This window comes from Pan paniscus, chromosome 2 (assembly GCF_029289425.2).
Source record: "Pan paniscus chromosome 2, NHGRI_mPanPan1-v2.0_pri, whole genome shotgun sequence".
In the NCBI taxonomy this organism is placed as follows: domain Eukaryota; kingdom Metazoa; phylum Chordata; class Mammalia; order Primates; family Hominidae; genus Pan; species Pan paniscus.
The window spans coordinates 104,358,481-104,385,757 of NC_085926.1; the positions used below are offsets into that span (position 1 = coordinate 104,358,481).

Genomic DNA, 27,277 nt, shown 5'->3' on the forward strand with positions numbered 1-27,277 from the left:
CCCCAGCATCCTTGATTTCCCCTGTAATTTGGCGTAATACCTCTTTCTTAGTGCTATGCAAGTCTTGTCCATATTGCTTATCTAAACTATCATCTTCCTTTGTGCTTGTAGGAACATTCACAGAAAGAGAACTCTCTTTCTTCCCAAGATGCTTTTTTCCCCAAAGCTCACATTTCTATGCATAAATGCATATGTATCTGTTTTGATGTATCTATGTTTAATAGCCTCCATGAAGATCAGGTTTTCTGTAAAATAACTTTTCTAAATGTATATCACTCTAATGATTTATTTTATTCCTTTGGATAGTTTAACACATTTATACAACAATTCCTTAAATGTTTGGTTATACAATGATGCAAATCAACCTCAATTACATAGAAAAACCTAAACAGAGAAGCATTCTAATAAGGATATAGTGGGAATCCATAAGTTAGCTGGTTTATGTTATCAGTAAACTGCAGCTGAATAAAATGGAGATAACACCATCTAGTGCTACAAGGTCTCAAGTATAAATTAAGTAATGTCAATGAAAACAATATATTTGAAGTTCCTTGAGGAAAAAGGCTATATAACATTTGAGAGATATCATTATTGATGATTAAGATATGTTTAAGAATTAACCTTTACTGAATATCTGCTATATTCTCGAGACACAGTGTGCTAAATTCTTTATAGGTATTCTTGTATTTAATTCTCAGAACTCTAAAATATAGGCACTATTATTGGCCCTGTTTTTCTGATAAATAATTGAAGCAGAGATAGTTTAAATAATTTGTCCAAGGATATACTGCAAGTAAATTTTATATTCAGTAATTAAAACTCAATCAATCTAATTTTGGAGAATAATTTCTTAAGTCCTAAACAAGTGTTTCCCAACTTGGGATAAATTTAACTATTTTAGTGGTTTTTTTATCTTAATGTGTATTCAAAAATATAGCATATTTAGCTCATGATTTTACAGATATGATTTTTGAGACTGAGATTATAATAGACATTTAATTTTTAAAAGTGAATTAATTTAAATGTAAGTATTAAACAATAGTCAAGGTGATACTCATATACAGTAAAATCAGGAAAGTGGTACGTGATTGAATTTGGGGAAATTTGCCAATGACCTGTTATGCATCTCTAGACAGCAGCATAGGCAAGTGTGTTCTATTCGGTACCGGTACTAGGCGAGATCGATGAGCTGATTTTCAGTACCTTCAACATTTCAGGAATTCCTCATTAACTCTGTGTCCTGATGATACTCTTTAACTACTAAGGTACCATTCTCTGTGTATCTGGTATTCATCGTCTCTCTCCAAATTTATCTGACCTATGTTCATTCCTTAAATGTCAGGCTTCCTGGGAAATTATCTAATAGGTTTCTTCTACAAGCTAAATTTTTGTAACAGCAACATTTATTACCTAAACTATAGGAGTGAATAATTATACTTATTTCAAGCATTGTGTCACAGCCAGGACGTCAGTTCCAGGCAGAAGGCCTGGATTCTCTTGATGCTTCTTAAATCACACCAGGCCAATGTGATGTTAAACTAGTTGTGAAGGTGACGCTCCTTTTATTACCAATAGGAGTAACAGTGTTTTGAAATACGGTTGACCCTTGAACAACATAGGTTTGGACTGCATAGGTTCAGTGTATGAGGATTTTGTTCAGTAAATATATTGGAAAAAATTTTGGTGATTTGTGACAATTTGAAGAAATTCTTAGGTGAATTAGCCTAGAAATATCAGAAAAAACTAAGAAAAAGGTATGTCATGAATGCATAAGACATATGTAGATACTAGTCTATTTTATAATTTACTATCATAAAATACACACAAATCTCTTGTAAAAAGTTAAAATTTCTCAAAACCTATGCACACAAACACAGACTGGACATGGTGCCATTCACAGTTGGCAGAAATGTAAACAAACATAAAGATGCAGATTAGATCATAACTGCATAAAATTAACTGTAGTCCATAGTGTACTACTGTAATAATTTTGTAGTCACCTGTTGTTGTTATTGCTGTGAGTTCAAGCGTTGTGAGTATCCACTTAAAACACCACGTGACACTAGTCATCTCCACCTGAGCGCTTCATCTCTCCCATAAATTGCATATTGTGGTAAAACATGATCCCTCTCCGTTCTCTCCTGTTTTTCATCGTGTTTAGTGCAATACCATAAACCTCGATTAACACCATGGGACCAGTATGAAATGCCACTGGTGATGCTGAAAGCGCTCCCGAGAAGCAGAGAAAAGTCATGACATTACAAGAAAAAGTTGGATTCCTTGGTATGTACGCTATATTGAGGTCTGCAGCTGTGGTTGCCCACCATATCAAACTGACAATTCGTCTTGTATACAGATGGTGTAAAATTACACCATGGATAAATACAGTACAGCATTGTAAATGTATTTTCTCTTCCTTATGATTTTCTTAACATTTTCTTTTCTCTAGCTTACTTTATTGTTATAATACCGTATATAATAGATATACAAAATATGTGTTAACTGTTTATGTTATCGGTAAAGCTTCAGGTCAATAAAAGGCTATTACTAGTTAAGTTTGGGGGCAGTTAAAAGTTTTATGCAAATTTTTGAATGCACAGGGGGTCAGTGCCCCAATCCCCACATCTTTTAAGGGTCAATTGTATATGTTTGTTTGATCTCACAAGAGAGACAATGTTTCCACTTAAATAGGGAATTAAGTTTCATGATGACTTCATCTGATTACTTAATTTCAAGCCTCGTCTGCAACTGTGAATATTTACTGAGAGTCCGTTGTGTACTAGCCACTATTTTAGGCACTGAGGATACAAAGAATAGAGACATAGTCCCTACTCTCAGATATTTTATGGAGTGTGTGTGAGTGAGTGCGTGTGTGTGTGTGTGTGTGTGTGTGTTCTGGAATGAGATGGAGTAGGAGTAGCAACCAGGGCTAGCGGGGACACAAATGAATAAGTGTGCTGTAGCTCAGTATGTTCTAGGGTAGCATGCTTAGGCAGGGAGTGTCTTTTGGTATAGGGGAGGAACATTATGTCACAGAGTCCATGGATGCTTAAGGAAGGGTTCCTGGAGGAAGCATACTTTGAGCTGAGTCTTCAAGAAAAAGTAAGGGTCAGCCAAAAAAACAAAAATGAAAAAGAACATTTAGGCCAGAAGAAACAGAATGAGCAAAGACCCGGAAGACAAAGAGAGCTTGTCACTCTTGGGGAAAAGCAAATAGGTCACCATGGTAAAGATTATCTGGAGCTGGAATTTAATCCAAACTCTTTCCTCTATACTATGTGATTCTGTACGCTCCTTATAGGATACAAGCCCAGAGTGTGGAGATATAATCAGAAATTACACCCCTTGACATGAAAGTTAATGATCATTAATATAAAACTAATGAAATTAACTACTGCATTTAGTTAATGGCCCACTATTTAAAATTCCAAAATTCCTCAGAAAGATACTAAGTTAAAATGTAATTAATGTGATATCAGGTAAAATCAATGTGAATTTGTTTATTTGTTCATTTGTTCAACAAATATTTATTAAAGACCTATTATGTGTTAGGAATTATGCTGTTGCAGATGCACTGATGAGCAAGCTATGCCCTGTGAATCTGAACACTTGACAATTTTATATCAAAAATAGTCTGCCTTGAGCCTGGAACACAAGAGACAAGACAAACAGCAAATATTGTTCAATATAATCCTGGCCTTATTTATCAGAATGGGCTGCTTGGAGATGTCCTGGTCTGCTCAGCAGGTTTATCCTTATCTTTAAGGTGGGCACGTACTGTTGATAAGAGTATTTCAGAAAATCATCCAGTATCTTTATTTTGGCTCTTTGTTCATGAAAATACTTTCTGACAGTAATTTTGATTTTCCATCTAGAAATAAGTTGTATTGAAACAATGAGCAAAAAAACAGCTGTAGCCTACATCTCTTGCCTATCCTAATCCTTACTTTTAGTTAATAATACATTATGTCTGATCAACCAGCACTTGTGCTTTAGCACTTATGACTATTCTCTGGGACGTGAGATGTCATCACTGCTATAGGAACTGACAAGGCACATTTCAGAATCAAACATTCTGTCTGAGGGAGTCAGCATAAGAGGAGGCTAGTCTCTGTGGCTTATCGTCTCAGCCACTGCCTTTCCCTTTATATCTTATATTAATTGCTCCAGGCAGTTTATTATGGACATTCACACAAAGAAAATAGAATAGCACAATAAACTACCATGTACCCAGAGTCCATGACCAAAAAATATATTAGTATGTAGCCCTAAACAATATCTCTTTTAAAATATCAAAACATAACCTCAATGACAGTGATTATTTTAAAAATGTACAATAGCTCCTTAATGTCACTGAATATTTACTTAGTATTAAAATTCCCAATTATCTCATATATTTTATTTTTCTTGCTGCTTATTTGAATCAAGATCAAATAAGGTTACATCGCAATTGGTTGATAAGATGTTTAAGTCTTTTTTATTCTGTAAGGATCCCCTGTAAATTTGTTTTCTCACTTGCAATTTAAATGTTAGAGGAGAAAAAAAAAAAAACCTAGCTGCTGATTGCATCCCTGTAGTGTCATTTGACATGTTCATCAGTCATCTGTATTTCCATAAAATTAGCATTTGGATCTAAAGGCTTCCTCAAAATCAAGTTTCTCTTTCATTTTGTTTATTTATTTTTGACAAGATTACTTCAAAGACAGAATGCTTTTTCAAGCATTCTAAAGTCTAATTATTTCTCTTTTGTGTGATGTTAGCAGCTATAGATTCTTAATGCTAGACTCTAAATAACTTTTGGATGAATCAACTTATAGTTTTAATTATCTTTCAAGGAAATCTTATATCCTTCATACCCTTATTAACTAAATATAGAAACAAATCATTTTATATTATTTCTTCTTTTTCCAAGAAAGAGACATAAATAAAGAGAAAGAGAAGGAAGAAAGGAAGTGAGGGAGTGAGGAAGAAAGAGGGATAGGGAAAGAGAAGGGTGAGGGGAGAGAGCGAAATATCACTGAAAGGAAAGAAACATTCTTAGGAACCATAATTCACAGTAATATCTGGCAAGTTATTTCATTGATGCTATAGAAATTCTGATGAATAAAAGCCATTATCTTGATACAAATGCTAAAGTACACAACTATTTATATAATTTCAAGTCTCATAAGACTTCAGCACTATGAAGATTATTTCTCTAACTTGGAAATTGTTCTATTTATATCTGCTAACCCTGAGATTGAACACAGTGAACCATGAAAATGTCCCACTATTAAGGTCACACAGGAAGTCAATAGCAGAAATGAGAATGTAACTAACTTACATATGTTGACAACACTTAACACAGTATTATAAAATCTTTCTTTAACTAAGAAGCACCAATAGAGATTCAGTTAAGGAAGAGTTCAAGTTGGGTCAAATGGTTTTAAAAAATAGCTCAAAAGGTAGGCAGTATTTTATTTTAGCCTTCATGAGTGACTCAAATGTTGAGAGGGAGATTAGAAGGCACTGAAAAATGGAAGGTAGTGGAGTGGAAATGGAGAGTGGCCTAGTTTGGATAGAGTGAGGTAGAGTAAAGCTGGATGAAAAGCTTGGGAATGTGGAAGACGACCATATTCTCATTAGTAGTTGAGTATACCAGCTTTGGAAATAAATAGTCTACAGTACAAATTTTAGCCCAGCCTCTTAAGTAGTGGTGTGACTGTGTTAGTCTGAGTCCTCTGAGAAGCACATAACAAGATGTAATTGGGAGTGCAAGAGATTGATTGGGGAAAACGCCTATGAGAAAAAGTGGGAGGGAGCCAGAGAAGGTTGAGAAAGTTGTCAGACCGTAATGTAAGTCTAACCCCTGTGAAGGAGAAAGAGAAGGAGGGAAAGAAGGTTTTAGACAGCCGTGTAGCTCCAGTAAGGTTCAACAAACTTGACGGGGTGCCCTTGAGCCGAAGTCATTCATCGGAGGAGTCTTGTATCTCCCAGGATGATCCTGCATTAGTATCCCAGCTGCACTCTGTCATTGGCAAAGAGCAGTCATGGAAATTGTGACCTTGGTGCACACATGGTGATGGATTTTAGAGTCTTGTAGCTGGAGACATCATGCATTACACTCCCCACTGTGAAAGCTGCATTTTTTTGGCTGTTAGGATGGCCTTGAGCAACTAACTTTGAGTTGCCATTCCATCATTTACCAGTGGGAAATAAAATACTTATTTCATTGAATTCTTGACAATTAAATGGGTACATATCTATAAAGTTGGTAAAATATAGTATAGAAGTTGTGGTTTCTGACATGATATTGGTGACTTTGATGATAATGGTAAATAAATGTAGGGTTAAGAATTTTTGTTCAATGGGATTAGAGATCATGTAATGCATAAAGTTTTCTTGGCAGAAGAAGTCACCATTTCCCATGGGATTTAGAGGTTAAGCAGTGGTAAGCAAGTAGAGGTTATTACTAGTCTTTATAAAAGATAGAGAATGAAGAAATCCCATCAGAAAATTGTCACATTAAGTAAGGCAATGTAGCAGAGATAATGTTAGCTATAATCAGGGAAGAAGGGAAAGAGAAATACTACGGAAAATTATTCATCTGTGAACATGACATCTGAGTAGATGTGTAAGGCTGGAGGAATTTAAAGAACTTACTTGATAAATCAAAGCCCTAGAGAATACAGAACATTACATAGGATTGGAGCATAAGCAGAAGGATTGACAGTGGTTAAAATATTTCTTGTACAGAATAGATAAATCCATAGATACAGGAAGTAGATTAGTGGCTGCCAGGGGCTGCGAGAGGGGGGAATGGAGAATGACTACTAAATGGGTACAGAATATTTTGCGGGGAGGTGAAAATGTGCTAAAATTGACTGTGGTGGTGGTTGCACAATTTTGTGAATATACTAAAAAGCATTGAATAATGCACTTTAAATGAGAGAATTATGGTTGACCCTTGAATGGCCCGGGTTTGAACTGTGCAGGTCCACTTATACATTGATTTTTTTTCAATAAATATAATTCCTCCATTAAAAAAATATTTCTTTCTGAGAAATAGTAAAAGGGAAAAGAGAGATAAAAGCTATGGAGCGATTTTGGAAATAAAAAAGATGGAAGATGAGTATTTTTATTTGTAAAGCCTTAAATTTCTCAGTAAACTAGGGAGCAATATCACCACTCCTCAACTAACCAGTAAAAAATAATTTCCTTTACTTGCTAAATTCTAGTCAGCCATCCTGTATTGATCACATTTCCCCTGCTGATGCTCTTTAAAATTTCTGGAAGATTTTCTACTCATTCTTGATGGTATTCATAAAATTATTCCATTAAGGCACAATTCAATATTTTATTGAATTAATTTATTTAGATTGAGTCTGATTACTTAGGTATCACGATAATCGCCTTGGAAACATCTGAATAAAAGAACTCAATTAATTTAATAAATTATTTATTTATCCTTGCATTCCAGATGTAATGAAACAATCAGTTTAATCCATACCTATGAATTTACCAGCTTGCCTTGTCAAATGAAGATATGGTAACAAATGTAGATGTCACCCATAAAACCTTTCTTTACAAAAATTAGTCTGGAAACATGATCAAGTAATTTACATTCACAAACTGCAGATTAAGGATCCATAGTGATGGCATTACTGTTATTTTATCTTTATAATAATTTTTACTCTGAAATGAAATTCTGATTTTTAAACAATTTAGAAATAGCTAATTTTGATCCTACTTACGCATTCAACATTATTATGCATTAAATTACCTTATTTTCTTGAAGAGTTGTATTTATTAAGAACAGCCATCAATAAACTGGTACCTTGATTATGGTCTCCTGGTATATTCCCCCAGAAAAACTCAAGAGCAGCTGTGTGGTAGAGACATAATAGGACAAAGTTATTTATATAGACTTTGGTACAACTGTGACCTTTTCAAACCAGAATCATCCATGCCTGTCTTCATTAGAGTTGAGCCTCAACCAAGATAAAGTTCAAGTAACAGAGGGAACACATCAGCTTGGCAAGACTGTCTTCAATATCTTTGTAGTCATAATTTGCAAAATGATATGACACATTTTCCCCTATCTATTTGACAAATTGGTGGCTTTTTTGAATTTTATTTCAAAAGCCACATGTGTGGCTGCAAAGCATCTCTGCTTTCTGGTAATTTTATTACAAACACTTAAGACTGAATGACATGCTGAATGGAGCACCGCATTTTTGAAAAAAAAAAAGACTTGATGAGAAAAATCATGCCTGGTAATTCGTGTGCAAGGAGTCAGATCTAGAATCTAGAGGGAAAAGTAGATGCACAGCCTGGGGAGGTCAATACTGGGGGCTGTCTTTCATGTTATACTAATCTTGACATTATCATTGTATTTGGCAGCTGTTATCCACACTCCCGCAAATAAATCTCTGCCATTACTCTCAGAGAAACTCCCCGTCATTCTTATGTGAGATGTCTTATAAATGTCCAAACAAGTATTCCTCTAATTAGAATAGGCATCAGATTAATAAGAAAGTTGGATTCTGAATCATCCCTCTGCTATATCCTAAAGCTTTTTGGCAGACGGAAAGAGATGTTTCATCACAATTCTTTTTGTTTCCTTGCAGTGTTCTCAGAAACTCCCACAAGACAATGAAAATGAGTCAACAGAAGCACCTCGTGGTTGACAGTGTCTTGTTGAAGATAAAGGTTATTCTTTATATTAATTTATAAAAGACATTAGGAGCATGTTCCCTTATAAGAGGACATTAAAAGCAGCCAGGCATATATTCTCCTCTTGTCTGCTACTGACACCTGGTTTCAAGGAACTCTCAATCTCTGCTCAGACCCTCCCTTTATGGAGCAAATAACCTAAAAGGCTCAGGAATATCAAAAATTCAGAAGCCAAAATGCACTCTTATATTTGGGATATATCTACTCCTTCTTCTTAAAATGAAAATATATCTGCAATAGTTCATAATTTATCTTAAAAGAGATGCAGATGATCAAGAGATTGAGACTGTCCTGGCCAACATGGTGAAACCCCATCTCTAATAAAAATACAAAAATTAGCTGGGCATGGTGGCATGCACCTGCAGTCCCAGCTACTCGGGAGGTTAAGGCAGGAGAATTACTTGAACTCAGGAGGCAGAGGTTGCAGTGAGCCAAGATCGTGCCACTGCACTCCAGCCTGGCGATAGAGTGAGACTCCGTCTAAAAAAAAAAAAAAGATGCAGATGGCAGGCTTAAAGGATAGTTATTTGGAATACATCTGGACTGACTGCATTTTACACACATATATACTCGTGTATTTTATACACACACGCACATCTCTCTCTCTCTCTCTCTCCATATATATGTATTACCAAACATCTGAGTTTAACTTACCTTATGTAATTAACTTTATTTGATCTTTCAGATTTAGTAACTAAGAACCAGTTGTTACCCATATGCAGTATTTCTTTACTCTGTGGTGCTCTGGGGGATGTGAATTTATAAAATTGCTGTTAAGTTATTTTCATTCTTGTTGGTATATGAAAAAGAAAACAGAGAAAAAAACCACACTGAGCTACATACATTCCTACTTCCTGGTCCAAATAATTTGTTGCTAAGAGACTGTAAGACTTCCTTGGGTTATTTTTAATTTCTTTTGTTTGTGGTTATGTTTTTGGCTTTCATATGTTTTTATTAAGTGTAATATTATCTGCTTTGCCTGGCTCTTCAAAGCAGAAGCTCAACCATAACAACGTGAGTGTTGAGAAATACTGTTAACAAGATCAAGATATATACACAAATATGCGCTGCCATCAGCCTTTCTCACATTGGGAAAGTATTTAGGAAAAAGAAGCAGAGTGCTTTGTTCAAAGCAACTACAAATCCATGGCCACAAATGCCATCATTTTGTTATTTTCAACTTTGCCCTCTCTACCTTGCTTTTCACATTCGTTGATTCTCCTATGATGCTTTCTGTTTTTCTAATTTTGTCTCAAATTCTCTTCTCTCTCCTGGTTGCATGCTTCTGTTTGTTTGTTTGATTGTTTGTTTGTGTTTCCTCCTACACCTACTCCTCAATTTCATTCTTCCTCATTTTCTTTAGAATTACTTTTTTTTTTTTTAATTATCTTACGCTTCCTCCTCATCCTGTCCTCCAGCTATTTGTTCGTATTTTGTTTTTTCTGTAGGGGAGGAAATTAAGTGACTTTTGTTCAGTGAGATAGAAAGGAGAGGACAGGAGAGGACAACAGAAGAGAGGAGAGGACAAGGGGAAGAAAGTGGGGGCAGGCAGGAAGAGACACATATGGTCCTTTTGAGTTATTTAGCTTCCAAATTATGAGAGCTGTGCTAAAGGTATTTGAATCTCTTTCCTGAGAGATGGAATGTCTTCATTGTCAGCTCAGCTCTCATATGTTGGAACCTCCTGATATACACACATTTTACCCAGTTATTAAATTCTAGATACTACTATGAATGGATTTTTCACATCAAATTACGATCCCAATTCAATTGACTTTAAGATAAGAAGATTATCCAATGAGCCTGATCTAATCATAGGAGCTCTTAGATCTGAGTCAAGAGGTCAGAGACATAAAATGTCAGAGATTCAAAATCAGAAAGAGTGGCTGCTGCTGTCCTGGAAGTAAACAAACACAACTGAGGAGCTCAGGGTGACCTCTAGGAGCCAAGCGTGGTCTCTGGCCAGCATTTAGTAAAAAAAATAGGGAGTGTCCCACAACTACAAGAAACTGAATTCTGCCAATAACATTAATGAGCTTGGAGGAAGACACAGCCTCAGAGCAGAATGACAGTGTGACTGACACTTGGCTGCAGTCTTGATTGCAACCCTGTGAAACCCTGAAGAGACAACCCAATTATACCATGCTCAGACAAAGAAACTGTAAGACAATAAATTATCATTGTTTTAAGCCACCAATTCTGTGGTAATTTATGGTGCATCAATAGAAAATGAATACATTTTTCATATATAGATGGCAAGAGAGCAAGAGCTTATTAAATAGATCTACTGTTGCTGTGTCAGGCCTTCATCTGCTAAAATTATCTTTAACAAAGAAAATTTTTTATGGTTTTGGAAAGAAATTAAAAAGTCTCAAAAGACCTGTTTAATTGCTTATAATATTTATATCTATAGGTATAGTTAATATAGATGCTGGAAATAATTCATTTTAAGTCCTTTAAATAAGAAATTTAGAATACAGGAAACTGCATTGAAAAAATTACTGTTACAACATCACAAGTATTAATTGATCTTAACTTCTGGATGCTCAGCAAAGGCAATAGAATCACTTCTGTTTTAAAATTACTATTTCTAAGTGCCTTAATGGAAAGCCTCAAAATACTGTGAAAAAAAAAACCAAAACATGGAATCACCAGAATTTCTTCCCTTTCTTTGATATTTTTATCTTTAATGGAGAAAGCACATGTCCACGATTTGAGGGCAAGGAATAGCATAATGAAACTTGGAGGAAGATTTCATTTTTTTTTAACATTTTTCCCAGCATACAGTTTGCTGTTAACCCATGCCTCTCCATTGTATGATATAGATGACACCTAATGCCCATTTTCCTCTTTCTTCCTCCCAAGAGAGGCCCATTAATCCAGAGATTCACAGTATATCTAGCTCTCAAGAAGAATTTTGATTAGTTTTAAGCCAGTCAGCAAATGACATCCCCTAGTCTGGAGGTGGACATGTGAATTAAGTTTCCCAATCAGATTGAAGAGAAGAAATGTTTTCTATGTTTGAAGGAGAAATTTCCCCTTTCCTTTTCTGCCAGTAGCAAATAGGAATTAATGCCACTGTGATGGTCACTGACAGCCATCCTGAAACCACTGGACAACCAGGCTTAGGAGGTAGCTAATTCTGAGGAAAGCAGAGGACCTGAGTCCTTCATTACATTGGGCCTCTCATTACAACACACCAGGAGCCCACTCTGCCTCTGGACTTCCAGTTATATTGGATAATAAATTTTTTTATTTGTTAAGCCACTTTGAGTGGGGGTTTTTCTGTTATCTGAAGCTCAAATATCTTAACAGATAAATGTGGGATCAATGCTTACTGTCAGTATGCTGTTCAAACTTCAGCTGAGCTTCATTCTCAAATGTAAAGCATTTCAAAGACCTGTAGAATTTCATCTCTAGTTTCCCAGGCAACTATTACATGTCACTCATAGATGTTCCGAAGCACACAGGTAATATTCCATCTCATCACCTCAATGTTAAATCCAGAGAAAGACAAATGAAATGGGTGCCAATAAATCCTCAAGGCTGCAGAGATAAAAGAAAAGAATGAAAATCCAGGATGCAACAATCTATTCTACTATCTAATCTCCCTTTTTCCACTCTTTGTTTTCATTTTTTTTAATGCTGCTCTGAGAGATCCAAAATTAGACATAAATTTTCTTGACGGTTAAGTCTTCTTTTTGCATTTGTTTCCAGGACACACCTGACCCTCACATACAAGAAACACTGCCTTCTGCAGAGAAAAGATTCAACAATTCCAAGTCCGTCATCTAAGATCCTTTACTCTCTTTTCTCTACAAGATAAGAATAAAATTCAATCACGGACCTAAGTAGGTATAACAGACATTAATATAAATCTTTTAAATACTAACACTCTTTCCTATAAACATCTATTCAATAAGGCTAAAAGATGAAAATAAAATCGAAAATTTGCTTTTTGTCATTCTGGTAATGCTGTTCTTCATCATAGACAATAACTTGGAGATAACTTCAAGCCAGAGATGGTAGCTTTGCTCATAGTTGCTTTGGATGGTAATCAAATGAGACTTTCGTTTATGTCACAGATGGAAGCTTGCAAGTCAAAACATTCAAAAGAAATGAAGATTTCTACATACCCAAGAACTAATGAGCTAGCCAGTGAGTGAGTCATTATCCATTTATGTCACAGATGGAAGCTTCTAAGTCAAAACATTCAGAAGAAATGAAGATTTCTACATACCCAAGAACCACTCAGCTAGCCAGTGAGTGAGTCATCATCCCTCACTTGGCCTGCTCTTTGGCTCCATACTGGCTTCTTGGCTCCTGTTCCTTACCTGCTACAGTTTTTGTTCACATAGTAGCCAGAATGATTCTGTTGAAATGAAACAGACTATGTCATTTAAGCTCAAAAACCTCAAACAACTTTTCATCTCACTCAGAATACTATGGTTGTGTGGAACCCATATTATATGACCTCTGGCTAACTTGATTGAATTTATACCTCACCATTCTTTCCTTCTCAAAGTTCACTCCATCAGCCCTGACTCTTTGGTGGTGAAACCAAGTATGCTTCCATTCACTGCCTCTGCACCTACATAGCTTCTGCTTGTGAAGCTCTTCCTGGAGACATTTACTTGGCTCACACTCTCCAATCAAGTCTTTGTTAGAATGTCCCTTGAGTGTTGCTCCTGCCTAATCTTTATAAAATGGCACCCTTTGCATCACTCTCCATCCCTTAACCATTTTTTCCTAGCTTTTTTTTTTTCCCACAGCATTTGTCATCATTGGAAATACTGCATAACCATTTATTGTCTATCATTGCCAATTACAATGTGAGTTCCATGACATTTGGAACTTCCTTTTGCTTGTCGCTATGTCCCAGAACCTAGAGCAGTGTCTGATACTCGATAGGGATTAAATAACTCCTTAGTCTTGATCATGCACAGAGAAGCACATATGTCTCAGATAATCTCAACTAAGAGCAGACTGAAGTCTCCTAATATTAGAACCATTACCGACTTTTGTACTTTTCTAGGAACTAGTATTTAGCAAAATAAACAAAATATCGAAAAGCAAAAACAAAACTAACGAAAGAATAATGTCACTATGCTTTCTCCAGCATTTCATTCAAACACAATTATAACTGGGGCAAAATAGTATTTACCCTCCAAGATGCCTCTATGTTAGAGTCAACTAAAATTCACTTTTTAAGAAAGCTCAAGACCCTACTCTCTTCCTTCAAAATGTTATCTATGAATCACTTGCAATTTGATATATTAACAAAAGAAACAAATTAAAATTTACATTATACCACTTCTGGGCACTGGGGACACAGCTTTCAATTTTGATGTAATTGACTATGCTGTGATTCTTTGGATGCTAGATGACGAGTTAGTGGGTGCAGCACACCAGCATGGCACATGTATACATATGTAACTAACCTGCACATTGTGCACATGTACCCTAAAACTTAAAGTATAATAATAATTTTAAAAAAATTTAAGAAAATTAAAAAAAAATTTAGAGGCAGTCTCATACTGTTTCCCAGGCTGGAGTACTATGGCATGATCATAGCTCACTGCAGCCTCAAACTCCAGGGCTCAAGTGATCTTTCTGTTGGAACTACAGGCATGTGGCACCATGCCTGGCTAATTGAAAAAAAAACTTTTTTTCAGAAGGAGGGTCTGGCTATATTGCCCAGGCTTGTCTTGAATTCTCAGCCTCAGGGGTCTCCCTACCTCAGCCTCCCAAGTAGAGAATGTTTCTTTAAGCTCATAGTACAAATATCTAGCATATTAATAATGTCAATACTCTAACTACATTTTGACCTTTGACTTCATCTATCTAATTAAGAAAATTTAATCTTTGAAATGAACTAGTTTCTGTTCAATGGTCCAGAAAAATAAATTCAAATGATATATTATCAAGTTACCTAATATTATTATGCTTTCAGAGGTTTATTTCATTTGAATTTTTGGATGTTTTTTATAATAAATGTTTTCAAGTGACATAGTCTCAAAGTCACAGACTTTGTTGACATCTTCATTATGGTGTCTGTGTATGTGTGGGTTTATATGTATATATGTACAGATAGAAAGATAGGTATAAATATAGATATATAGATACATTTATATACTCCCTATATAGTCCTTGATGTGGCTCCCTAAATATTATATATAAAAATTTAAAAGCTAAGACATGCTAGAGTCAGTGGCTCAGGAAAGAATATTCTCATACTGAGGATAGAGTGCTTAAACTGAATCAGCACAAGTCAAAAGTTGAACTGTTTGGAATGTTCTTTGATTTTTATCAATTCAGAGACTTTTATTTGTTTTCCAAAATGTAATTGCAACCTCCATCTTACCAGTTGTTATTCTTCTTATAGAACAGGAAATTTCGGAAATTCACAGAGCACAGATTCTTTTGATCTATCTAGAGCTCATGCCCAAAGAGAAAATTTGACCCTGGTCAAAGGGGAAGATATGCCAATAAAGCAGCTGTCAACAGGAGTTGTGGTCTCAGGAGAGGAGCACAGGTTTTATTTAGCTCTAGGAGATACACACCTTGAAATAAATCTATACTACATTTTTAAAAGTTATTGTCCAGGACCGTAGAGCAAATGAATGAGAAGCTTTAGGTTAAGATTTTAGCATTCTTTATGCACTTATCACTACATTACAGAATATGCTTTGCCTCCAACTCCCAAAATAGATGCCACCAAGAGAAGCTGATGTCCAATAGAATCTAATGTTCAGTGATAAAGTCGACTCGGAGTATGCATAACCTCATGCATTAAACTTGTATTTATTGATTGATGCCTACTTCATGCTAAGCACTCTTCTAGGGGCAGAGGAACCAAAGTCCTGTCACTCAAGGAGTTTACATTCAATCATCTAACAAAATCCAAAGGCTTAACCAATAGCAGTACATCAGGCTTATCAGAGAAAAGAGAGATGTGTATGGGGTACTTAAATCTCATAAGGAACCAACTATAATGTATCCAGTTTTGTACCATCTAAAAATTTTCCTAAAGATTACCGAGGGGTGCTTATAAAAATGCAGACACTTTGGCCCTACTTGCCATTGAATCAGAATCTGTCTAATTAGAACCCAGATATGCATTCCAGGGTTGAACAAAAGGTAACAAGCAGAAAAGGGAGTAAAAGAAATGTCCACATCTCTCCCCTCTGCCCTTCCCGTTTCTTTGTTAGTCTGAATCCAAGTCCCTCTGGTGCCTCTCCTCCCTCTAGTTCACAGAGCTGAAAATGTGGTTCAGCTTGATGCAATCACGATAACTATAATCATACAAATTGCATATTCCACTCGGCATGGTGCCGCACAGAGAATTGACGGCCTTGGGCAGGGCAGTCATGTATCAAAGCTACAGAACCTGTGTAGAATTCTGGAAATGCTGGTGTTCTGCTTCAGTTTATGTTCCCTGTAACCTTGTGGTCTCTCTCAGTCGCTGTACCAGATAGCAGGTAATCCATCAAAAGGGAAACATCATAAACTACCCTTCTGCCTTTTTCTATTTTTCTACTTCTGGTTACAAAATCGAAATTGGAGGGAGTTTTGAGATAGTGTGGACTGCTTGGAGCTCTCAGAATCTTGGCCCTTGTGTTTTGGTCCTCAGCCTGTCCCAACTGAGGTTTTTTAATCAGACAGAATTCCTCTTTTTCTCTGAGCTATTCCAGAAAGCAATCACAAATTACAAAGAAACTGCATTGTAGGTCAAGATGCTTTTCTATTGGATTTGTCAAGAAGTCTGATTCAACTTACAGCGCCTAACAAGATCCGTACTCTAGTCTCCCAATAAGCCAGCACTTTTGCACAGTTTTTCTATGTGTGTGAGTGTGTGCATGTGTTCTTTTTCCTATGCTTTTGAGAGACAAATAGTAACAACCAAAAAAGAAGCACAGGAAAAGAGAAGGGGAAAAAAATCTGTCATGGAGCTATAAAAATTTAATCAACATCCCGTGTTCTCAGCAGCTTGGAAGCCGGCACAAATTTCATTATTTATGTAATTATTTCTGTCACCTCCCAGTGCCTCTTAAAGCAGGAGTACTCACTACCGGGGAGACAGAGCTTTGCACTCTTTCTGAAGGTGACAAAGAGACCCTTATCGTAGGTTTATTAGGATATGAAGCCTAGCTTACTGGAAATGTTTTCCTTTTTTTTTTTAATGCATACTGAATTGGCTATAGAACTGTTACATGTTCTTTGCTCCTTTCAGTTAATATTTTTATAAGTGCATTTTTATAAGCACCCCTATGTAATCTTTAGGAAAATTTTTAGATGGTACAAAACTGGATACATTATAGTTGGTTTCTTATGAGATTTAAGTACCCCATACACATCTCTCTTTTCTCTGATAAGCCTGATGTACTGCTATTGGTTAAGCCTTTGGATTTTGTTAGATGATTGAACGTAAACTCCTTGAGTGACAGGACTTTGGTTCCTCTGCCCCTAGAAGAGTGCTTAGCATGAAGTAGGCATCAATCAATAAATACAAGTTTAATGCATGAGGTTATGCATACTCCGAGTCGACTTTATCACTGAACATTAGATTCTATTGGACATCAGCTTCTCTTGGTGGCATCTATTTTGGGAGTTGGAGGCAAACATATTCTGTAATGTAGTGATAAGTGCATAAAGAATGCTAAAATCTTAACCTAAAGCTTCTCACTCATTTGCTCTACGGTCCTGGACAATAACTTTTAAAAATGTAGTATAGATATATTTCAAGGTGTGTATCTCCTAGAGCTAAATAAAACCTGTGCTCCTCTCCTGAGACCACAACTCCTGTTGACAGCTCCTTTATTGGCATATCTTCCCCATTGACCAGGGTCAAATTTTCCCTTTGGGCATGAGCTCTAGATAGATCAAAAGAATCTGTGCTCTGTGAATTTCCGAAATTTCCTGTTCTATAAGAAGAATAACAACTGGTAAGATGGAGGTTGCAATTACATTTATTCACTTTTATTTTCAAAATCAGTCTCAAAATGAATTAAATTATTATGTTGTGCTTAACATACAACAAACAAAAGGGACACTGAACACTTCAAACTAACATACCTTCGGTTTAATAATTGTGGACCAAAGATTGCTTTGATAGGTAATTTCTCAAAATCGATGAAGACCAAATTTTACTGACACTTACACAAGAAGGTAAATGACACCATTTTATATGAAAGCACTGTGAAAAAATATTTTAATTTGTTATGGAAACCAATGCACTAATCAACTTGTTGAAAGGATACTATCTTATAGTTAACATGTGTCAATTCTATACTATATGTAACTTATATAAAGTATATGTAATATTAAAAAATGAGCATAGCTTTACTTACCTCTCAATAGAAACTCATCATCAATGCTTTTGAAAGCCACCATGTGCCCATCTCAAGTAACAAATCCTTTATTCCTCATTCAGAGGTAGCTACTACTTTCAATTTTGTGTTTATCATCCCATTACTTTTTCTGGTAGTTTTACTACGCATGTGTGTATACCTAAACAAGATAGTGCTTAGTTTTGTGTTTGTCAACTTTTTGCAAATGGAATAATGCAATTATTTGGCTGTTTACTTTTTTCATTAATATAATTTATAACACCCTTTTAACTGACACAGTAAACCCTATTTTCAATGTTGAATACTATTACTCTATTAAATGAGTATCACAGTTTTTATTAATTGAATATTTAGTCAATGGTCATTTGAAGTGCCTTCAGTTTTTTGTTTTGTTTTATTTTGTTTTTTGGTATTAAAGAAATTACTTAATTTTTCCTAAGACAGTGTTTCATAAGAAACAAAATCTAGATTATAACTGTTAAATTCACACAAAGAAATTAATTATGCTGTGCAAAATTAATTGTTTGATTCTCCTTGGGAGGTAGACCACAGATGTCTCTTTAGTTTTGTTTATGATTGGGAAAATTGTCATGGAGTTTTGTGAGGCAGGCCTCAGTTGTTTCCTGCCCCTACCACTCACCATTTCTTGCAGTTTGGATCTAGCTTCGTATTCTCTACCACTGTAACCCCTACCCTTTCAAAAGCAATTATTTCGTATAAGAAATGAAAATGTGACCTGGCCATTGTAAAGAAAATAGTAAGGAAATCTTTCTGTAATCTCTTGTCTCCAGCTTATTATTTCATGTGTGTATTAATGTATGTGCTTCCGCTTGAAACATTGTGAAATTTGCTAGGGAATTTTTGTTTAGAAAACTGTGGTCAGCGCAAGTTTCTTAGCACCAAGTGTCCACTTCTGATTTATTGAGCTCCAGCTCCTCTCTTGGATGTCTGTTGCATCTCCATGTAGCTCATTTACTTTTTCCTCCTTGTCTATTGAGCTTTATGGACCATTTCAGGAGTTTTATTACCATGGCAAGGATTGAACATATTGCTTTATCAGTCAGCCTCTCAGTCAGGCAATGCTATTATTTGTCCAGTCCCTGCACTACTGAACCTCACAAATGAGACAGTAACAGGGTGCTCTCTATTCTCCTCCAACTACATTTCACAAGCGAGAAATGGGGAGAGGGAGAAGTCCTTACACCTGGTCTCTTCAAGTTGTAGTTCTTCTTACCCTAAATGTAATGATTTGATTTCTAGTTACTAATCTTGTCTTATTAGTTATAATAAGTTTATTCTTATACACTTTTATTAATATTTTATTTATATTAATTTATTATATTAATATGATTAGTTACTAATCGACTTACTAGCTATGCATTCTCAATGAAATTGGTTAACCTAATGCTGCCTCAGTTTAGTTACTTGTAAAATGAAATATAAAACAATATTGTATTAGTTAGCTTTTGGTGTTTAACAAACCACCCAAAAGTGCGACAGTGTAAAACAATCATCATTTACTATTTTTCACCTCTGTGGGTGGTCTGGGTTGGTCTGATGTTTTAGGCTGGACTTGACTAACCTCAAATTGGTTTATTCAGACAAATATACTCATCTGGTAGATTAGTTGAGAACTAGCAGTTATAGAATAGCTTTGGTTGAGTTATTCAGTTCTGATGCACATGGTCTCTCAGACTAGCCTGGGTTTGTCCTCCTGACAGCGGCAGGGCTCAAAAAGCATGAGACCTAGGCTCAGAATAGGCACAATGTTACTTTGCCAAAGCAATTCATAAGACTAGCCCAAAGTCAAAGTGAATGGAGACTGCAAAGTTACAGCATGGAGAGGACTGATAAGAGCCCATTATTTGGAGCCATCAATACAATAATTCTACAAAATATTATCCGTCTGTAAGCATTGCTGTGAGAATTAATCCACATAATCTTACTTGTGTAGTGTCGGGTATATGATAAAAACTGGCAAGAAACCATCCTATTATATGGAACTGAAATAGTTTGTCTTCTCATTTAAAAGATGTTTGCTAAATAGAAGGGCAATGACTGAATTCCTCTATTATTGGTATTTAAGGATCTTTTTTTTTTTTTTTTTTGACGGAGTCTCGCTCTGTCGCCCAGGCTGGAGTGCAGTGGCGCGATCTTGGCTCACAGCAAGCTCCGCCTCCCGGGTTCATGCCATTCTCCTGCCTCAACCTCCCAAGTAGCTGGGACTACACGCGCCTGCCATCACGCTCGGCTGATTTTGTGTTTGTGTTTTTAGTAGAGACAGGGTTTCACCGTGTTAGCCAGGATGGTCTCGATCTCCTGACCTCGTGATCTGCCCGCCTCGGCCTCCCAAAGTGCTGGGATTGCAGGTGTGAACCACCGCGCCCGGCAAGAAAAAAAAATTCCCAAAGCAGTTGTCATTTCAAGAAATAAAGCCTCCATTCCCAACATCCTCTAAATCAGGAGTCAGAAAACATTTTCTGTAAAGGGAAAGGTATTAACTAGTTTAGGCTCTGAGGGCCTTCTGTGTCTGTCACAGCTATCCGATTCTGCTGTTGTAGTGAGAAAGCAGCCATGGATAGAAACATCAACAAACTGGCACATCTATGTTCTAATAAAACTTTATTTACAATAACAGAAGGTAGGTCATATTTGGCCCACAAGTCATAGTTTACTCTTCCTTGTGCTAAATGACATAGCGTATTAAAAACTGCAGAGCTGGCCGGATGCAGTGGCTCAAGCCTGTAATCCCAGCAATTTCGGAGGACGAGGCGGGCAGATCACGAGGTCAAGAGATTGAGACCATCCTGGCCAACATGGGGAAACCCTGTCTCTACCAAAATTACAAAAAATTAGCTGCGCGCTGTGGCACGTGCCTGTATACCCAGCTACTCCGGAGGCTGGAGGCAGGAGAATTGCTCGAACTTGTGAGGCGGAGGTTGCAGTGAGCTGAGATCGCGCCACTGCACTCCAGCCTGGCGACAGAGCGAGACTCCATCTCAAAAACAAAACAAAACAAAACAAAACAAAAAACTGCAGAGCTTACAAAGAGCTTCACTGATTGGTACAATTTATTCTTAAATTCATTAGAGTTCTCTTTCCTTTGTTTCTGAGTTTTTAGTATGTCATTATTGAATTATTACGAAGCAAATACCTCCAAATACCAAACAATCAATATTTAAAGTCTCTCTGTTGTACTATATTATGCCTGTATTTATGGTTGAGGTATTTTACAAACTTTTTGTGGTATAAAAAACCAGAATAGCAAAATGCTTTGTTTGCATTCAAACAGTTCTTTAATAATATGGTTTATTTAGATGATTGATAAAGGTATACTACATATACATTAAAAGTATATTATAAATCACATCTTTTCATTTGTGTAATTTATTATTCTGAAGTTGAATACAATGTGACTTTAATCTATGAGTAGAAAGAATAAAGTCATAAAAGTTGGCTATAGCTATTCTTTGGCTCCCTAAAACACAGCAGCATTTATTTTGGATTCTCTAAATTAATTGATACTGGTTTTAAAGCTATGATAACATGGGCCATCGTAAGGCATCATATATTAATGGATCCATCTAGTAAAAAGTTTGGCCTTTCACTTTTCTGAGAGCTATCTTTGAGACAAAGACCTTGTTTCAGCTAGTCACTGACTCTTTGTTTATGGTGAGTATTGGGTATAGGATGGGGGAGAAAAAATCACTCAGGAAATGTTGAAAATCTTCAAATATATGTTTGGATAAAGCAAAAACCAATAATTTCATTACAACTATTTTTATAAATTTCCATGGCAATGACTACTATTTCAGAAAAGTTAGGGCAGATACAGTGGCTCAGGCCTGTAATCCCAGTACTTTGTGAGGTAGAGGTGGAGTATCACTTAAGGCTAGGAGTTTAAGACCACTGTAGGCAACACAGTGAGACCCCATTTCTACAATTTTTTTTTTTTTTTTTTTTTTAGATGGAGTCTCCCTCTGTTGCCCAGGCTGGAGTGCAGTGGTGTGATCTCAGCTCACTGCAACCTCCACCTCCCAGGTTCATGCCATTATCCTGCCTCAGCCTCCCGAGTAGCTGGGACTACAGGCACGCGCCACCACGCTTGGCTAATTTTTGTATTTTTAGTAGAGATGGGGTTTCCCCCTGTTGGCCAGGATGGTCTCGATCTCCACCTCATGATCCACCCACCTCTGCCTCCCAAAGTGCTGGGATTACAGGCGTGAGCTACCACACCTGGCCTCTACAAAAAATTTTTTAAAAATAGCAGGGGGTGATAGCACACGCCTGTAGTCCCAGCTACTCGGGAGGCTGAGCTGAGATGGTTGCTTAACCTTGGTAGGTTGAGGCTGCAATGAGCTGTGATCATGCCACTGCTCTCCAGACTGGGCCATATAGTGAAAGCAATAAAGAAAGAAAAGAGAGAGAGAGAGAGAGAGAGAAAGAAAGGGAGAGAGAGGGAGGGAGGGAAGGAAAGAAGGAAGGAAGGAAGGAAGAATGGAAGGAAGGAAGGAAAGAGAGAGGGAGAGAAAGAAAGAAAGAAGAAAAGAAAAGAGGGAGGGAGGGAAGGAAGGAAGGGAAGGAGAAGAAAAAGCAGACAGAAACAGAAAGAGAAAGAGAAAGGAAGGAAAGAGAGAAGGACAAGAAAGAAAGAAAAAGAAAGAGAGAAAGAAAGAAAGGAAGGAGGGAGGGAGGGAAGGAAGGAAGGATGGGAAGGATGGGAAGGAGAAGAAAAAGAGAAAGAAAGAAAGAGAAAGGAAGGAAGGAAGGAGAGAGAGAAAGAAAGACAGAAAGAAAAGTAAAGTAAGAAAGAAAGAAGGAAGGGAGGGAAGGAAGGGAGGGAGAAGAAAAAGAAAGAAGACAGAAAAAGAAAGAAAGAGAGGGAGGGATAAAGAGGGAGAAAGAAAGAAGAAAAAAAGAAAGAGGAAGGAAAGAGAGAGAAAGACAGAAAAAGAAAGAAAGGAAGGAGGGAGGGAGGAAAGAAGGAAGGAAGGATGGGAAAGAGAAGAAAAAGAAAGAAGAGAGAAAGGAAGAAAGAAAGGAAGGAAGGAAAGAAAGAGAGAAAGAAAGAAAGAGAAAGAGAAAGGAGGGAAGGAGGGAGAGAAGGAAGGAAGGACAGGAAGGAGAAAAAAAGAAGACAGAAGATGAAAGAAAGAAAAAGAAAGAAAGAGAAAAAGAAAGTAAAGAAGAAAGAAAGAAGAAAGAAAAAGAAAGAATGAGAAAGAAAGAAGAGAGAGAAGGAGGGAGGAGAAAGGGAGAAAGAAGTCATTAGTTCACTTACATTTGCAATTTTAGGAAAGTTAAGTCATTAGTTCATTTATATTTGCAATCTCTAAATATCTCTCACTTAGCAACTCAGTTTTCCCAATTATTTTTGTCACAAATATGTGTATTTTTGTTGTTTTCTTGGTGTTTATAATCTGTATGATCTCAGAACTATATTTATCCTTACTGCTCTTTACTTATTTGTTATTTTAATTTTCACCATGCCAACTGTACAAATGATTTTAGGTAACTTATAAATCAACTGCTTTTAGAAACAAACCCTTATTTAATACAAGGACACACAGGCCTTTGTGCTTGTAAAATTAAATGGAGGAGAAAAAAGAGAGATAATTCTTCCAACAGCTTGAATAAAATGATGATTATATTTGAATATTCAATTTTGTGTTGAACATGGTGGGAATCAAAGCAAAAATGAAATAATGGTCATTTATTCATTTTTTACTGTAGATAGAAAGAAATGCCAAATTCTAGTGAATAGACACTTTTTTGAAATTATATACTAACAGAAATTTGACAAATATTTCTCAGAAGATGAAAGCTTGTCCATCTTTTCTTTCCTACAAAGTATTATGAAAAGCCAAAAAAAAAAGTACAAAAACTTTATAAGGTGACCAGTGAGCTTGACTAAGAAAGTCTAAATGTATTTTCTGGTTATCTAAAATGATACAAGTATAGGATTTTGAAAGTATAATAAAATAAATGAATGAATAATAGTTCTTACAGCTTATACCTAATAGCTTGATTGTTAATTCTTACCATTGATAGACACCTTGCTAAATACAGATACATTCAATAAATTCATTATCCCTGTATGATGATGACAGTCTTCCCCACAATAGAAATTCAGAATTGTCTGCTTAAAACATAGTGACTTAAAACTATTACATTTAAATACACCAAAAGAATTTTAAGTTTTATTTTTAAATGACAGGAGCTCTTGAAAATAAAGCCAGTATAGAAATTTTGTTGGCTAAGGAGAAATATTTTCTCAATAATTTGAGAAAGATTTTTATTGTAAGTCAATCCTTCGTATTTATTTTATGAGTTCAGTCCATGATGATATGCACTGTGTCTATCACATAATTTTTTAGATATTGTGAATGATTCCAGATTAAAGAACATTATTTTTATACAAACAATAAGCATTTCTTATTTAAGCGCACAGCCAAAATTTTGCCATATTATGAATGATCTGAGATTCTGCTTCTCTGTCTGTGTCCTTTAAAAGAATCAGGTCTTTGGCTGTTTAATAGCATAGAAAGACCAATTATCAATAAATTTTACAGGTCATGTTGGTTACAGTTTTTTTTCTATGGAAAGAGAGACAAAAACTGTTGAACTTAGTAGGTCTCAGCTGAGCTTGAGGACATTTCAGGAAATGCATTTAAAAGGGAGTTGAACTGGACTTTCCCATTTTAGGCTTAGAGAAGCCATCAGATCATTACATGCCTTTCTCCATTTCAGCAGGGCAACGATGCTGTCTTGGAGTACAGTACGGTGCTCTATTGGCACCTCTTGTGCCCCAATTCATAGTATAAATTTTAGTGCCCAGTGTCATGTAGGTGAGCATCATGTAGATACTGTTAATTAACCTACTCCTATAAAATTGCTTTTCTGGTTGCCTGGTTGATTTCCCCTATTTTGTGTTTTCTTCCTTGTCATCTTCTGAATATATTATTGTGTTGAATGAGGCTTGTTCAACCAAATTAGTGTGAAAGACTTATTCCTTCAGATTCACTAATTTTTCCCTTTCTCTTATTATTAGCAGCTGGCATTTACTGAGTACTTAGTAAGGGCCAGCTTTAAGGGCCATACACATATTAATGGATTGAATCTAAACAACAATCCTAGGAGATGGGTACTTTTAGAATCATCTCTTTACAGATGAAGACAAAAAGGCAATCGGCCGGTTCAAGGTGATACAGCCAGTAAGTGAGAGAGCCAGGATTCTATCGCAGGCATCCTAATTTTAGAACGTTCTCCGACACCATTAATCTATTCTATCTCCCAAACATTGAAGAACAAATTAGGCCAAATGCCTTGTTCCACCACTTAGCAGTTGTGTTATTTTAGTCAGGTCACAGAGACCAGTTAAGCCTAAATTTCCTCATCTCTAAAAAGAGGTCTAATATCCTCACCAAAGCATAGTTTATGGGCATGAGATGAAGACATACACATAGCAGCCATTTGTAAAATCTAAACATAATTATGCAAATGTAAGGAAAACAATATTTTTTTAATTATTGTAATGGCTGAGGAAGAAAACTGTCTTTTCACTCATGAAAGGTGGGGAGGGTTAATGGAAGAAAAGGTAAATATTTACTAAGTGTCTTTGTCACAGATGAAATTATAGACTCAAAGGGAGCAAAGCAAAAGATGATTTAGTAAAATAACAAATCAGCGATTTTACTCATAGTTTTCTTGAAAGAATATAGTTGTGATTTGATCGATTATGCATGCATGTCAGTAGGTAAAATAACTGATTCATACTGGAGTGAAATATTAAGTGTAAAATTTAAATACATTGTCTTGGGAAAGATGGTGGCAATGGCACTATTTTTTGTCTGGAGTCAGATGGCATTGTGCTTAGAGAGCTTTACGGAGCAGATGTGTCTTTAGCTGAATGGATATGATTAGGCTAAGAAAGGAGGGGAGGGCACTTGGGTATAAGAAATGACAGGTGGGTTGATTCAGAAGCTCAAATGCATAAAGCACATTGACAAGCTAGTCATCCTGGCTGACATGGAATATGACATTAGTGTGAAAGAGGGAATTAAATAAAGAGGATTCTCCAGAGTATTTTAAATCTTAGATTTTATGTAATAGAGTGTTAGTTATATTTATGCATGTTAACATTTTTTAAAGCATAATTTTTGAAGAAAGCAAATAGCAAAGAAATAATGAACACAACTTTATTGTGCAGGTTTGTCTTTGATAAAGAAGAGATGAAACTGTTCAACTTAGTTTGTAATTTAGTCATTAAAGTAGATTTTTCTGATTGGAAGACAAAAATAACAGGTTTAAACCTTGGCTTTATTTAAACGAAAAGAGATGTTAAGTTATATATTTTGATTTTTTTTTTTTGAGATAGAGTCTCACTCTGTCGTCAGGCTGGTGTGCAGTGGCGCAATCTCGGCTCACTGCAAGCTCTGCTTCCCGGGTTCAAGTAATTCTCCTGACTCAGCCTCCCGAGTAGTTGGGACTACAAGTGCATGCCACCATGCCCAGCTAATTTTTGTATTTTTAGTAGAGAGGTGGTTTCACCATGTTGGTCAGGATGGTCTCCATCTCTTGACCTCATGATCTGCCCACCTCGGCCTCCCAAAGTGCTGGGATTACAGGTATGGGCCACCATGTCTGGCCGACCTATTTTTATTTTTAATCTGCATGTGAAAGTTCAAAAAATACAGATGGGGGGAGTGACATCTTTAAATGTAGTGGTGGACTTTTCTCTTAGAAAAGTTGTTAACTCTTGAGGATCTGAGCTATCGCCAAACAATACCATTCAAGATAATTTGCAGGAAAAAACAAGCATTTACACAATTATTACTAAAGAGGTTAATTACTGTATTTCTAAAGAATTTGTTTTTTCAAAACATTATTATTTATCGATACTCACAGCAATTTTCTTAGGTAAATGTTATTATTCCCATTATAAAGAAGAGAAACCTGAGGCTTAACAAAAGGAAGTGATTTATATGAAGGACAAGAGATTAAGGTGGAACATGGATTTATCCCCAGTATTTTGACCTTAGCTTTCCAGACTCTACAACTATCTTTTAGTACCTAAGTTTGCTGAATTCATGAGGTTAATAAATTGTTTGAAGCCCTTGTGTTTCTCAATTTCTGAAAGCAAAGTAAATCATTAAAGAAGTAAACAAACAGTTCTCTTTAAAAAGAGATGTCAAATTTAATTAAGTAGTTAT

General features: G+C 36.1%; 1 protein-coding gene across 9 annotated transcripts in view; it reads right to left on the bottom strand.

The window, feature by feature from the left end:
• LOC129397422 (ATP synthase subunit a-like) overlaps positions 1-27,277 on the bottom strand; it is a 903,826-nt gene that overhangs the window by 37,901 nt on the left and 838,648 nt on the right. For 7 of the 9 annotated variants that reach the window (XR_010111632.1, XR_010111629.1, XR_010111626.1 and 4 more), the window contains 3 exons: positions 12,054-13,087; positions 9,370-9,504; positions 7,763-7,864 (listed from right to left, as the gene is read on the bottom strand). Coding sequence is in view for 2 of the 9 variants with exons in the window: in XM_063602886.1 (XP_063458956.1) it covers positions 22,309-23,334 (1,026 nt within the window). In the remaining 7 variants the exon portion in view is untranslated. Of the gene's footprint in view, positions 1-7,762; positions 7,865-9,369; positions 9,505-12,053; positions 13,088-17,790; positions 25,353-27,277 lie in introns of those variants that run through there. The other 2 variants (XM_063602886.1, XM_063602885.1) reach the window with 1 other exon arrangement.